Raw genomic sequence first — 14821 nt, forward strand, 5'->3', positions numbered from 1 at the left:
TCTATACTCTCCTCTTTTTTTTTATAAACATTACTGTTTATTGTAATAATCTGGTAGTTTCCAGAGAGCCATGTAGGCCTGAGTCCAACAACAGACAAGAGCTTAAGATGGCTAGAAGTGAAAGTTATGCAGACTGAACATGAGCTGGTAAAACAAAAAAAAAGCTGGCCACAGTGATTGTAACCTGGGGCTCATGTTCTGGGTCACAACTTCCACGACATTACAGAATCCAGACTTTGGAGCATTTCAGATTTCAGATTTGGGATGCTACACGGGTAAAACCCACACAAACATTCTAAGTCTGAAAACTGAAATACCTCTGGTTCCAAAACCCCCAAGTACTGGTTGCTCAGTCCGCACTGCTGGATGGAGCATAGAACCTCGTGGAGATTTCTGTACAGTCCACCATGCAACTGGCAGCTGATGGTAGACTCCCTCCCCACTGGCTACAGAGAACCGTCAACCCAGGAACGAAAACTCACTATTTAATCTCGGAAAGAAACAACACTGAAAGAGACAGCCTGAAGTAGGATTCTGAAGTTAAGTTTTTCGTTTTTTTTTTTTACATTTTTTAAAATATGCTTTTTCCTATTTCTATGAATCTGGCAGGCTCTACGTTTTGGGTTTCTCCAGAGCTGCTTCAAAAGGCTATCAAGAATTGCCTAAAACATAAAAATTTATCCATCTGATCAAACAGTTGTCAAAAGCATTCTTTTTGCTTTGCTTTCTCCATTTCTCTTATGGACGTCTGATTAAAATAAATGAATCAATGACTAGTAACATTTACAAACAGGAGGTTTTCTGGATTAAGCTATTTCACATCCCAGGAATGACTTTGGTTGAACAAAACAGATCAGCATTGTCTTTTAGAATCTAGGATGGAAATAGGAATAGCTGGAATGCTGGAAAACTGGCCCTAAGTAAAATTACGAGGTAGCTGGTTCCATTTAAAACAAACATTGTAATTAAGTGTAGAGGACTGACAATTGGTAGATATTATTATATCAAGACATCACATTTACAGAGCTAACGCTTCAATAAGAATATCAAACTGAATTAATTAGGCAAATAAATCAGAATAATTTAAAAATAGAATGGTTATGAACGTGAAGAATAGTAATTGTTATCGAGAAGACAGACATTGTATGTGCCCTCTAAGCTTCTACGCCAAGTACACTGTATGCACTGTGGAAAAATGGGGAGGAAAGGGAAGAATGAAGCCTTCTGCCTGGAAAACTGTATGACGGAAAACAACAAATACATAACTAAAAATAGTAATTATTTTTTAAAGATCAAACACGGTGTAATGCAATTCATAATAGTTTAAAAAAATTCACCAGCGTAGTAATGAGCAAAAGCCTCGAGAGGAAATATACAGCAGCATTTGAAAATGTGCCGGTTACCGAGTAGAGGTACCGCTGGTTGAACTGCTGCATGGCTCCCTGCAGCTGGTTCCGCTGGGACTGCCACTGCTCAAAATTCCGCACCGACTCCATGGTCGGCCGCTGCCACGTGGTGGTCCTGGTGTTGTGGTCCACGTAATAAACTCTCCCACGGTCATCAACTCTTCTTTCCCAACTACGGTAGATAAAATTTGAAAATAACAATATTAAAATGATCTCTCAATATAAAAAAAAAACTGAAAAGAAGTTACTACTTCAGAGAATTAAAAAAACCAAGCTCCAGATGTAATAACCTTAAAAGGACATAATTATTTTCATACTTTAGGAAAATCTGGGAAACCATGAACGGTTTGTTTCAAATAAGTTACCTTCCTGTTCTAATACTCACACAATTTCCAAAGACCTGTATCAGTCTGCCAACCTTTTCCCATTTCTTTAACATTCCGGCTACTGAGAGTACTTACTGCATATGAAGCAATGTGTCCTACCAACACTGCCCACATTTCACATTTACTTAACTCCTCCACCTTTTTTTTTTTAACTCACCTTCCTGTAGTTAAGTTCGGCCAGCCCCTGAAGTGAAGGTGGAATCACGTTATTCCACCAGTCACAGCCTCTGGCTTGCACAGGCATGAACTCCTGCCCCTGCCTCATCTTTGCGCTCCTTCAGCAGAGCCAGAGTGACCCCCTGCTGATTCCCAGGGGATCATGCATTCTATCCCGGCATGCTTTGCTTCTAACAGTCTCACAGAATCCACTGTCCTTCTCCTGTTTTCCTATCAACCAAAATTCTACTCACCTTCCAAGGTTCAGTTAATCTCTAATTCCTTCTACATGGCCAGATCTATCAAACAAATCTTGTCAATTTACTGATTGACTATATCAGATCTTTTCATCAACCAAACCTAAAGTTTTTCTATAAATTGATTATTAAAAATACTATGGGATCAAACAAATTATATGTATGGTTCTCCTTAGAGATCTAAACTAGGTTACTTAATAAAACCTAATGATGTAAGGTTAGAGTAGATCAAAATAATGATCTACAAAGATGACAGCATGTAAACCTCTATTACATTATACCTAAAATAAGAGAAGTTTTAATTAATAAATTGAACATATTACATACTAAATAATGCTTAGCTATTAGACTGTTTTTTAGAACAACTCATAAACTTATCTTCCTTTAACTTTGCGTTAGTAACTTTTTATACTTCTTACACTGATATCTAACCGAACTATGCTATTTGCTTTCGTCCAAAGCAGCACCTAGACCTGAAATGTTTATTATCTCTGACACCCAGAGTACCTACCCTTCCAAGTCCAATGCCAATGTACCGACATATAACACAACGCTTGGAAAACTAAAAGCAGCAGATGTGTTATTCTGGTGAAATATTTCCCTTTTGTGGAATCAAGTAGCAAAGTCTCCTCAATACAGCACATGAATCAGACATTTCCATACAGCAGTCACTTCAGCTCTGGCAGGCTCACCATGTAAAACCACTCACTTAACCCCCATTTATTCTGTTTTCACAATTTAAATATACATATATATATATATATTTGCATAACACAAAGATACTGCAGAAAACGCAAGGGATCAGTTAAAACTTGGAAACACTTGTGTCACATCACAGGCAGCTAACCTCCTTACTGTACAGTCTCTCCTGGACTTTACCCGGTTCTCCCACGCGAGCATTCGGGTTGTCACGCTGTTTCCCAGCTACACTAGCACGAAGCTTGATGCAAAGTAGTGTAACGTGGGGCTCATCCCAGTACTTCACCAGTGTCACAAGCAGCAAATTTAACATAACAGTAATACAACTCCTAAAATAACTTCAAAAAATTTAAACTTTTTCACTTTTCAGACCAGCAAAGATCTAAATCATGATAACCTTTTTTCAGTCAATGCTAACAGAAAATAGGCACTGTCATATATTGCATGGGAAAAGCAAAAATTTGGAGGAAAATCTGACAGTATTCCAAATGTTTTACAGATACACAAAAGTGCTTCAAAAACATCATGGAGAAATGAAATTATTTTATCTGATACAAACCATCTGAAATTCATGCCTAGCTTTAAGCTGTCGTATTTGAGAGAAAACAGGCAGGATTGCGCTTTTCTGTCTGGCTTAATTCACTTACTGCAAAGCTGTCCATTTCCACCCACTTCACTGTAAATGTCAGCATCTGCTTCCTTTTTCTTATGGCTAAGTCATCCTCCACTGTCCCTGTATATAACACATTCGCCTTGCCCATTCTTTCACTTCTGCACATGTATGTCAGTCTACATCTCGGCTATTGTGAATAATGGTACAACAAGCGTGGGAGTACACTTACCCCTCTCATGCGCTCATTTCATTAAACAGATAGTATACAATATTAGAGAATGTAATATACACATGCCTACAGTATGTGCAATATATACACGTATAATATATATTACACACATACATCTATAGCAGTATATATTGTCTATATTATACACACACATATACATACACAGACACATGAACACACAGATGTGGGATCGGTGGACGAGACAGATACATTTTTAGTTCTTTGATGGCCCTTCAGTGTTCACAACGGCTATACTAATTTGCCTTCCCATTAACTGTGCAGTACGGTTCGTCTTCTCTATACTCTCCAAAGAATCTGTAAGGTTTTTTGTCCTTTTTGATAACAGCCATTCTAAGTGCAATAAAATTATAACACACTTCTTAAGTGACGTAATACAGAACTGATTTTGATGAAACTGCCGTCTAAAAATTATCTTAATTTTTAGAGGCCAGCATGCTTTCCATACTGTATTAAATAAATTTAAGTGGCAAAATACACCGGAAATACGTAAAGACGTCGCATTACCCTGGAGGTAAAGGCTGTGGTCTCTCCCACGTGGTAGTTCGAGTGTTATGATCCACATAATAGGTTCTCCCGTGAGGATCTTTCCTCTGCTCCCACCTAAAATCAAAATACAAAATAAATGCAAAAGAAAAAAAGTTGGAAAATTCCTTCTTCCAATCAGGATACGGAGAGGTAAGCTCTACTTTCAAAGGTCACAGATACAAACGACAAAGACACTTGTTTTCTCAATTACAAGTGATTTTTAGTCTCTTATGCCTATTGCAGCACTAGAAAAGCAAAACAAAATAATACCTACAAGTCTCAAGTTACTAATTCACAGATTGCAAACCAACACAAGGAAAACTGAATCAGCAGAAGACTATTCGCCTAAATTAAGTCCAAGACACAAAATGTCACCTGAGATCTAAAAAACGGGGCCTGGCGTGGTAGCCTAAGTCCCTGCCTTGCAAGCGCCAGGATTCCCTATGGGCGCTGATGTGTGTCTAAGTGGCCTCACTTTCCACCCAGCTCCCTGTTTGCGGCCTAGGAAAGCTGTCAAGGATGGCTCAAAGCCTTGGGACCCTGCACCTGCACAGGAGACCTGGAAGAAGCTCCTGGCTCCTGGCTTCAGGCTTCAGATCAGCTCAGCTCTGGCCGTTACCGCCACAAATCAGTGGATGGAAGATCTTCCTCTCTGTCTCTTCTGTCTTTCCAATAAAAATAAATAAATCTTTATAAATAAATAAAGAAGTAAAAATTTTGGAGGAGGTTTAAGGACGTATGCGTTCATATGGCTCAGTGAAAATTCTTTCATAAGCGTCTTCTCATAGGGTATCTCTACCCTTTCATTGGATTTTATAGGCTTCTGAATTAATACTAATCATGATTTATCTTTTGATTGCTGTACAATGGCACTACAAAAACTCTACGTAAAAATAAAAAGATAAGCTTACTTTGGTGCAAAAAAAAATCTTTTTAAATTGTTGCGATTTTTTTTAGAATACACATTTTTTTCCATGAACTTTCTGAAGACTTTTTATATTCTGAAGACTCTCAAGCTATGCATTTCCCTACTTTTTTTCTCATTTGTGACTCCATATTTTTTTCCTTTAAATTTTATCTTAACATGGTATAACAGGACAATTTAAAAAAAGTAAAAACCTGGAATTTCCCAATTTAATACTCTTGATTTCACTTATAAAGTAAAATAAATATTTCTCTTCAAAAATGCTAAATCTGTGATTAGAGGTCTTCGATTATTAAATCACCGTCCTCACTTCCACACAGAGACCACAGCAGGATGTACTAAGTTTAAATTTATTTATTTTTAAATTACTTTTATTATTTTCTATGATACACTTTTGTAGGTATAGGGATTCTGCCTTGCCATCCCCACCCACCATTTCCCCCATAGTATTACAGTGGTATAGTGGTATAGTCCTTTAGTAACAGTTATAAGTTTAATAGTCTGCTATTTAAGTGCATCATGCATTGTAGGGATAGACAAAGACAGAAAATCTAGTATTATATAGTCAAGAAAGAAGTGGTGATGAAGATGACACTAAGCAGCCAGACTGATGACCATCACGCTAAATAAGCCAATTCCAAAAGGACAAATACCATATGTTCTCTCTGATATAAGACAACCTCCATGCAAAATCCAAAACAAAAAACATATAAGTAAATTTGTATGTGTACACACACACACACTCTCACAGATGAACTGCATAATAGGGACTAGAATACCAACAAGTGAAGTACCCATCTCTACTCCCAAATCAAAGATGGACTCCCAATGAAACTGTTCAGTATATCCTGACAATAGGATGATGGATTTTATACCATTGTCTATACCTACAATGTCAGGATGCATTTAACTAGCAAAATGATGCACTTGTGACTGTTGTGGCGGGACCATACTATTTTATAATATTATAGCAATGAGTGGGGGGAAAGGGGAGAGAAGGGGAAGGGACACCCCTGAGCTAGGGTACTGTGTCACGAAAAAAAAAATCACTTAGTCTGCAAGGCTCGGAGGCTGTAAGAAAAACGATCGTGGCCGCTGTCTCACTTTGCCTTCCTAAAAGCAACATTTTCAACTGTTTGGTCAAATCATTTGGCATTATCTTCTGCTTATTTTTTACATGTTTATCATTAGCTTTACCAGAGATACTTTTCCAGTGACATAAATCTCCCCCCGAAATGCGTGAACTCTTTCAGTGATTATCACCCAGTCAAGAACAAGCACGACACTGCCCATCCCCCCCAGGACCTGCCTTTCCCACCATGCTCATATCCACTTCACTCCTGTCCTAGCCATCCCCGGTGCCCACACTCCACACATTTTATTTTCTCACCTACTTTTGAAGAAACAGGAAATCCTTCCTAAGAAAGGCACAGGAAACCAAATTTTGGAAATCTAGGATATGTGAAAATATGTTTACATATTCATCCAAGTGGTATTAGATGCAATTCCAGCCTGGGTATAATCTCCCTCAGCGTTTAAGGCATTGGCCCATCCTGTTCCTCCACCTGTCGGTTCATCACCCAGATGGCCCCAGTGGTTAGGGCTGGACCAGGCAGAAGGCAGGAGTCGAGGAGTTCCTGTGGGTCTTCCAAGCAGGTCAAGGGGACTCTTTTCTGAAATAGCAGGGACTGCTTTGGAAATGGAAGAGTGGGAACATGAACCAACATCCATATGGAATGGCAGCTACAGGTGGTGAGTTCAGAGCTAGCTTCAATGTTAGCTCTTGAAAATGTTCTTATTAAATCTTCTAATGTATTAAATGTCTAAGATTCTTCTTTAGTTTTTTTTTTGATAATTCCTTTTTCATAACACCTGCTTCTAGTTTTTGTTTTGTTGTTTAAAGATTTATCCAATGTTATCTGAAGGGCAGAGCAGAGTCAGAGAAATCTTCCACGTTCAGGTTCATTCCCCAAATGGTCTCAACTAACCAGAGCTGAGCTGACCCAGAGTCAGGAGCCAGAGGCCTCCTCCGGATCTCTCAAATGGGTTCAGTGGCCAAAGAGTTGGGCCATTGTCCACTGTTCTCCCGGGCCATAGGCAGGGAACTGATCGGAGAGGAGCAGCTGGGACACGAAGTGGTGCTCATATGGGACATCGGCACTACAGGCAGATGAGCAGTCTCTACGCCACCATGCCAGCCTAAGCTTTTTATATGTTATATTTACTTTTATTACTGACATTAGTAAAATAATGTTTTCTTCAAGCAGCATATATTATGTTGTTTTATTATCTTTTACATTATGAGGCTCTTTTTGTGTATCTAATGAGAAGGTTCCAAAAAATATATAGTAGTATTATGTGTTGGTGGGGTCTATGGGTTGTGAGGTTAACCATTATCAGCATTTGCAGCCTGCCAAGAGGGAGTCTGTAGTAAGAAGATGCTTCTAGTCTCCTGGGTAAAATCCTAGTAGTTAAAATCTTGAGATTCTGTTGGGAGAAGGGTCTGTGTGTGAAAATTAACTTTGCAATGTTTCAATTATTTAGTCTTAGAAAAGGCTCCGCTATTTAATCCAGCCTCAGGAGCCCTCCCAGGTGTCTGCACCCCCAAGCTCCCAGCACTCTTAGGAAACACAAGACGCTGCAATTCTGGCTGGGGGGATACGGAGCTCCATTTCGAAAACTGGTTTTTGGTCAGTCTGGCTGAGTTGTGTCATCTTCACCACCAGTTTCTTCTTTTCAAAGATGTATTCGTTTATTTGAAAAGAAGGTTAGACAGAAGGGGTAGGGGAGGAGAGGAGAGGCAGAGAGATCAGCCATTAGCTGGTTCGCCCCTCAGTGTTCGCCATGGGCAGGGCAGGGGAGAGCCGAAACCAGGAGCTGAGAACTGCTTCCAGATTGCCAACCTGGGCACAAGCGCCACTTGGGGCTGCTTTCTTCAGTGCACTGATCAAAAATCGGGTGAACGTGTCAATCTTCTTGTACTCACATGGAATTTTTTTTAAAGGAAGTGAAAAGCAATAATGCTCAGTGTGATCTCATTTTCTAGAAATAAGTTATGCAAAAGAATTGATAGAGCTGTTCTGTATCCTTCTTACCTATTAGAACTTGTTACTAATGCTACCTAACTTGTCTGATGCTACCAAATACAGTTTTACAAATGGCGCCATCTGCCGGCCTGCTAAGATGCAAACTCCACAGCATCAGAGACCCGGTTGTTTCTGCCCCTCTTTGAACAACATTCCGCAACACCCAACACAGAGATGGCTCACAAGTATTTACCAAAGGAATAAAATGTGGACATTGTTCAAGAAAGGGAGCTTTCTGTACGACTTAAATATTTTATTTGGTCATATCCTTTTACACACACACACACATATATATATAATTTGGAAAAATTTTAAGCTGGGGTGTGGGGAATAAACATAATGAAGATTCCATTTATCACCAGGCTGTGAAAGCCCTTTTCTAATCTAACTGAAAATATTTCTAATTTAACATGCAACAAAAATTCAGCGAGCAGTCACATCCCAAGGATACTTGTCTCCAAAACAGAAGGTCACTTTCAGATTTCAATGTCTGCCTTCAAACAGAATCTCTGTCTCTCACAATACACAGCGCAAATATTCCTGACCATTTTCTGCACTCAGTGCACTAGATCAAGTCAGACAAATTGCTGTAAAGGGCCAAAAGGTATTCTTAGTTCTGTGGGCCAAGAAGCAAATCATATGTAGATACTTACATAAAGCAAGAGGAAACTCCCCCATCATTTGGCTGATGAGGCAGCCCAGGCTGTGAGCGCTCTGTGTACCCTACTGCTGGCAACAGTGTTAGGACACAGGCCTTCCGGTTCTCCAGGGAAGGGCCAGGTAGATCTAACCCTCCCTCGGTGACTCCTGGACCCTACTGCAGTCTGCTCGTCCTCTCCCGAGCAGTGAGATCCCACTGCACAAGCCCTAGAGCTTTGAGGGCCCAGAGTGCATGCACAAAGCTGCTCTTCACACAAAGTCATGAGATCTACTCGGGAAAGCATGCAGAGGATCAGAAGACTCACGATACTGACAGCAGCCAAAATCAGACGGGCCAGTGAAAAGCACAGAGAAAAAACCAATTCGGAAAGTAAGCAAGGAGGATGACTGCAACAACAAACACAGCAAAGGAACCAGACCCTTCCAGAAGTGTGGTTGACGTTCTGACTGCCACAATCGCTAAGAAAGCACCACGGCCATAGTTTTATCATAGACCTTTTCCAGTCTGCTTCAAATTATATTTATGTATTTACAATTCTGAACCCACAAGGAAGCTATCTGAAGACAATGGTGATGAACCAGTATATCAGTAACATCGGTGCCAAGTAAAGAGTCTAAAGCTGGGGTGGAGTGGGGTCACTGGCATGGCAAGCATTGTGGCATTGCGGGTAAAGCTGCTGCTCCTAACGTCAGATCAACCATGGGTATCGGTTCAGATCCTGGCTGCTCTGCTTCAAGTTCAGCTCCCTGTAAAGGACTGGGAAAATCAGTGGGAGATGACACACTGTCTGGGCCTCTGCCAACCACGTGGGAGACTTGGAGGGAGCTCCTGGCTCCAGGCTTTAGCCTGGCCCAGCATTGGCATGTGGACATCTGGGGAGTGAACCAGTGGATGGAGGATCGCTGCCATGTGCCTAACTCTTTCAGATAAATAAAGTGATTTTTAAAAATTAAGTCAGTATAAAGTAGATGACCAAATGCAATAGACGGAAAGGAATACTCTTTAAGAATTACTGAATAGTAATGAAAAGCTAAGTCAGTTCATGGACCTAGCTGGCGGGGAGAGATGATTTTCCCAAGGATTCAGTATTACAACACTGAGGAAAATGACAGCGACTTGTCGAGCGTGAGGTCTGAGGAGCAGGCCACAATGGGACATGGAGAGCCCAGAGTATTACGTGGGGTGTCCTGGTCACTCCTAGCAAAGCAAAGCAAAGCAAAGCAAATTCAAACTGACAGTCTTGTGAATGAACACCAGATGTTCCTCCCTTCAGACCATTCATAATTCAAATGAGCAATTACACGGTTCCAAAAAGGTGCTTGTTCTGTAGCTAATGAAAAAGTCACAGAAATGATTAAAACTCAGACTTCAATTCTCAACACTGGAAACGTTTTCTATACATATTGAACATGAGCAAAGCTGCCACAGAAATGCAAGTCAAATGAGCAAAAACATCTTTAACATACCCAGATGGCAAAGTTTCTGCGCTGGCATTTCCAGACTGTTGCCGTGCAGACTCCGCGCAGCCCTCTGGCTGCCTTGATTTGTCAAAAGCAGAGCTACTTGCAGCGTCAGGATGATCAGGATCCCCCACGCTTCTAGCTTCAGTTCCCGGCTGTGCGCTGGCAGAGGCCACACAGTCACTGTTTTCCAAGGAAGGCCGTGACTCTTGCGCGGGAGGATCTTGGACAGCCGTGCCCGTGCAGTCTGCAGGCAAAGCGGCTTCCTCGGTGGCCCCAGGAGCAGCACCGGCGGGAGCAGGATCCGCTGCTGACGACGAGGAGGGCTCTCCATTCACTGAGGGGGACAGCGAGCACAACCGGTCAGCAGCGGCAAGGCAGCCGATTTTCTGATCGATAGGGGACACTGATTCAAGCCCAATTCAAACTGAACAATGTACCAGTATTCTCAGTAGAATATGAAACAAGATCAAGATGATGTTTTCATCGTGCACAGTTCAGGTGTAAATCTATATATAACACAATTTTAAGTATATGCACTATTAGCCTTAAAGTAGGAGAAACCAACATTAGAATATCAAGTGATCAACTCTAAGACAATGCGGGCCTGGGCCACACCAGAACTGTAACATGGCTCCTGTCACTCCTCCTTCTCGTGCAGCTAGCAGCTGGCAGCCACCCTCGTGTCAACAGTGAGAAACATATGACAGTACTAACCATGCCAGTACTAAAGGGAACGATACAGATTCAGGAACCCACTCGGCACCTCCTGAAGAAATAACTTTAGATTGGTGACAACAGTTTTATTTTTTTTTCTTTGAAAATGTATTTCTTTTGCTTAAAAGAGAAGGAGGGAAAGACAAAGGAGTTTTGCATCCACTTGTTCTCGCTGCAAGTGGCTGCAACAGCAGGAGTTGAACTAACCCAGAGCCAGGAGCTTCCTCTGCATCTCTCACATAGGTGCAGGACCAAGGACTTGGGCCATCCTCTGTTGCTTTCCCAGGAGGATTAGCATGGAGCTAGATAGGAAGTGGAGCAGCTAGAACTCAAACTGTTACTCATGGGATACCACTGCCACAGGCAGAGGTTTAACTGGCTGTGCCACAGGGCTTGTCTTAACAGTTTTCTTACTTTGCACTGTAATATGGTTGATTTACTTCAACTATGTGGCACTATAAAAATGAGTAAAAGGGCCCCGTGCAATAGTCCAGCAGCTAAAGTCGTCACCTTGAACAGGCTGGGATCCCATATGGGAACTGATTCTAATCCTGGCAGTCCCACTTCCTATCCAGCTCCCTGCTTGTGGCCTGGAAAAGCAGTCAAGAATGGCCCAAACTGTTGGGACCCTGCACCCGTGTGGCATACCCGGAAGAAGCTACAGTTCCTGGTTTCGAACTGGCTCAGCTCCAGCCGTTGTGGTCACTTGGGGAGTGAACCATTGGACAGAAGATCTTCCTGTCTCTCCTCCTCTCCGAATATCTGCTTTTCCAATAAAAATAAATAAATCTTTAAAAAAAAGAGTAAAAATAAAATTGCAAGGCCTAGGATGGTACTCTAGTGGCTAAAGTCCTCATCTTCCATCACTGGCATCCCATATGGGAACGGGTTCATGTCCTGGCTGCTCCACTTCCCATCCAGCTCCTTGCTGTGGCCAGGGAAAGCAGTCGAAGATGTTCCAAAGCCCTGGGACCCTGCACCCATGTGAGGACCCAGAAGAAGCTCCTGGCTCCTGGCTTTGGATCAGCTCAGCTCTGGCTATTGTGGCCACTCGGGGAGTGAATCAGCAGATGGAAAATCTCTGTATATCTGACTTTCCAATAAAAATAAATCTTTAAAAAAATCAATAACATAAAATAAAATTATAAGCAGAAGAGATTATTGAGCATAGCATTTTAGAAGACTACTATCACTCCATCACTGAATAGTAATCTATAGCCATTTTAAGGTGTAGAGAACCCAGCTGTATATAAAATAATAATTGTAATGTCAATGTAGAAGTCATAGGATGTGGTTCAGAACTTGTACTTTTTGTTGTTGTTATTGTTCTCTCTCTCTCTTTGAACATGCTAGTTACACAATACCATGTCAACTAATTCCATTAAGTTATAAATTGTTACTGATGTAATGTTGGGGCTTTCAATTTATTGGGATGATACTCTTTCGGCTGTACCTTCAGACCAGAGACTGTCTCCCCATGAAACTGTTGAACTTATCTGCACAATAAGATGCTGGACTCTATGCTCTGTAGATGCTTGCAAGGAAAAAAATCTCAACTGAATTTGACCTGTGGTAATGCAACAAGTTGGAAGAATCCACCATGGGGGGGGGGAGCAGGTTTTGGGGAGGGGAGGGAGGAATCTCAGTGCCTGTAAAACTGTGCCGCATGATGTAATGTAATAAAAAAGAAAAAAAAAGTAAATAAATCTTAAAAAAGACTACCATCAAAGTTACCAAAGTTTAAAGAAAATGACATAAGAAGATATAGAGTAATGCAAGGTTTATTTTTATTGGAAAGGCAGCTCAGATTTATGGAGAGCAGGAAAGACAGAAATGTGCTCCATATGCTGGTTCACTCTCCAAGTTCACTCTATAATGGCTAGAATGGAGCTGAGCTGATCTGAAGCTAGGAGCCACGAACTTCCAGAACAGGGAGCTGGGTGGGAAGTGGAGCAGCTGGGACACAAACCAATACCACATGGGACGCCAGTTCTTGGAGGTGAAGTATTAGCCAGTTCAGTCAAAGCGCCAGTTCCTAGAAATGTTCAAATTTAGAAAAAACCTCAAGTACTACAATTTTGAAATTTCTTTTAAAAAAAAATTATTTTATTTTTATTGCAAAGGCATACTTATAGAGAGGAGGAGACAAAGATCTTCTACCCACTGGTTCACTCCCCCATATGGCCGTAACGGACAGAACTGATTTGATCTGAAGCCAAGAGCCACGAGTGTCCTCAGGGTCTCCCATGTAGCTTCAGAACACCAAGGGCTGGGCCATGCTCTGTTTCACGCTTTCCCAGGCCACAAGCAGGGAGCTTTGTCAGAAATAGAGCAGCCAGAACACAAACTGGTGCCCATGTAGGAGGCTGGCACTTATAGGTGAAAGGTTATCCAACAGAGTCATTGCACCAACCAATTTTGAAATTCCTAACACAGAAGAACGACTGTACAATATAAGGAGCACAGGCTTAAATATTTTTTTTTCAGGCATAAATATTTACATTTGATTTTGTTTTTACTTAAATAATGTGCCAAGCAGTCTTTCTCACCAGCGTCATTGGCATGCTCAGGCATGAGTGGTTTTGGAGCTGGTATATTTTTGGGTCTGGCAGAAACCTGAGATGGAGGAGAAGGTGTGTCGTCTCCATTAACCACACACGAACAGCAAGAGTCCTGGCCTGCAGCATCCGCAGCTACGTGATTATCTATTCCAGGAGTACCTTCAGCAGCCAACCTGTGAATGTATGCAAACAAGAAAGTCTTCACTTTAATGAGTTAGGTACAATTAAACGACTTTGTCATAATTTTCTGAAGAAAGATTTACTGATTTTTTTTTAAGATTTTTTTTTTTTTTTTTTTTTTTTTTTTACTTTTATTGGAAAGTCAAATATACAGAAAGGAGGAAAGACAGAGAGGTCGATTTTCCATTTGATGATTCACTCCCCAAGCGGCCACAACAGTCAGAACTGAGCCGATCCAAAGTCAGGAGCCAGGAGCTTCTTCCAGGTCTCCCATGCGGGTGCAGGGTCCCAAGGCTTTCCCAGGCCTCGACTGCTTTCCCAGGCCACAAGCTGGGAGCTGGATGGGAAGTGGAGTTGCCAGGATTACAATCAGTGCCGATATGGGATTCCAGCGTGTGCAAGGCGAAGACTTTAGCCCCTGGGCTACTGGGCCCGATTTCCTGACTTCTTAATTTCAAGCACTAGGTATAAAGAGTAATGAACACAGACACAATACTGCTATTATTCTAAATATCTAAACTGACAAATGAAAAAATATTGGGGTATATAATCATATCCTAATTAAAAAATGAATCCATATATTAGAATATTTATCTAGGAATATGAATCTGCTCCAGGCTCTGAAAGTAGTTACAAACAGCTCATGAAATTCATATGGAATTTATAATAAAAAAAAACCCTTTAAGCTTTTAATTTTACTGAATACTAAAACATAAGCCAAAAAATTTGGCAAACATTGATCCTAAACTATGTATTAGGCAGTAAAACTAAAAGTACACAATGACAGGAAAAGCTAATCAGCCTAGAATTAGAAGAACTTACAGGATAGGGGCAGGCATGTGTCCTGGCAGCTACTGTGCCAGCTAACATGGCTTCATCCCATGGTGAAATGCCTCACCTTGGAGTCCTGAGACCTGTCACTGCCTCCAGCTTCCTGCC

The 14821-nt window shown here is 41.3% G+C and overlaps 1 protein-coding gene across 4 annotated transcripts in view; it reads right to left on the minus strand.

Annotated features, from left to right (window-relative positions):
- WWP1 (WW domain containing E3 ubiquitin protein ligase 1) overlaps positions 1-14821 on the minus strand; it is a 101049-nt gene that overhangs the window by 34992 nt on the left and 51236 nt on the right. For 3 of the 4 annotated variants that reach the window (XM_040993631.1, XM_040993621.1, XM_040993640.1), the window contains 4 exons: positions 13691-13875; positions 10431-10761; positions 4272-4367; positions 1404-1578 (listed from right to left, as the gene is read on the minus strand). In XM_040993631.1, the coding sequence (XP_040849565.1) occupies positions 1404-1578; positions 4272-4367; positions 10431-10761; positions 13691-13875 (787 nt within the window). Of the gene's footprint in view, positions 1-1337; positions 1366-1403; positions 1579-4271; positions 4368-10430; positions 10762-13690; positions 13876-14821 lie in introns of those variants that run through there. The other variant, XM_040993649.1, reaches the window with a different exon arrangement.

This window comes from Ochotona curzoniae, unplaced genomic scaffold (genome assembly GCF_017591425.1).
Source record: "Ochotona curzoniae isolate NIBS_2020 unplaced genomic scaffold, NIBS_Ocur_1.0 contig_1071, whole genome shotgun sequence".
Lineage (NCBI taxonomy): Eukaryota > Metazoa > Chordata > Mammalia > Lagomorpha > Ochotonidae > Ochotona > Ochotona curzoniae.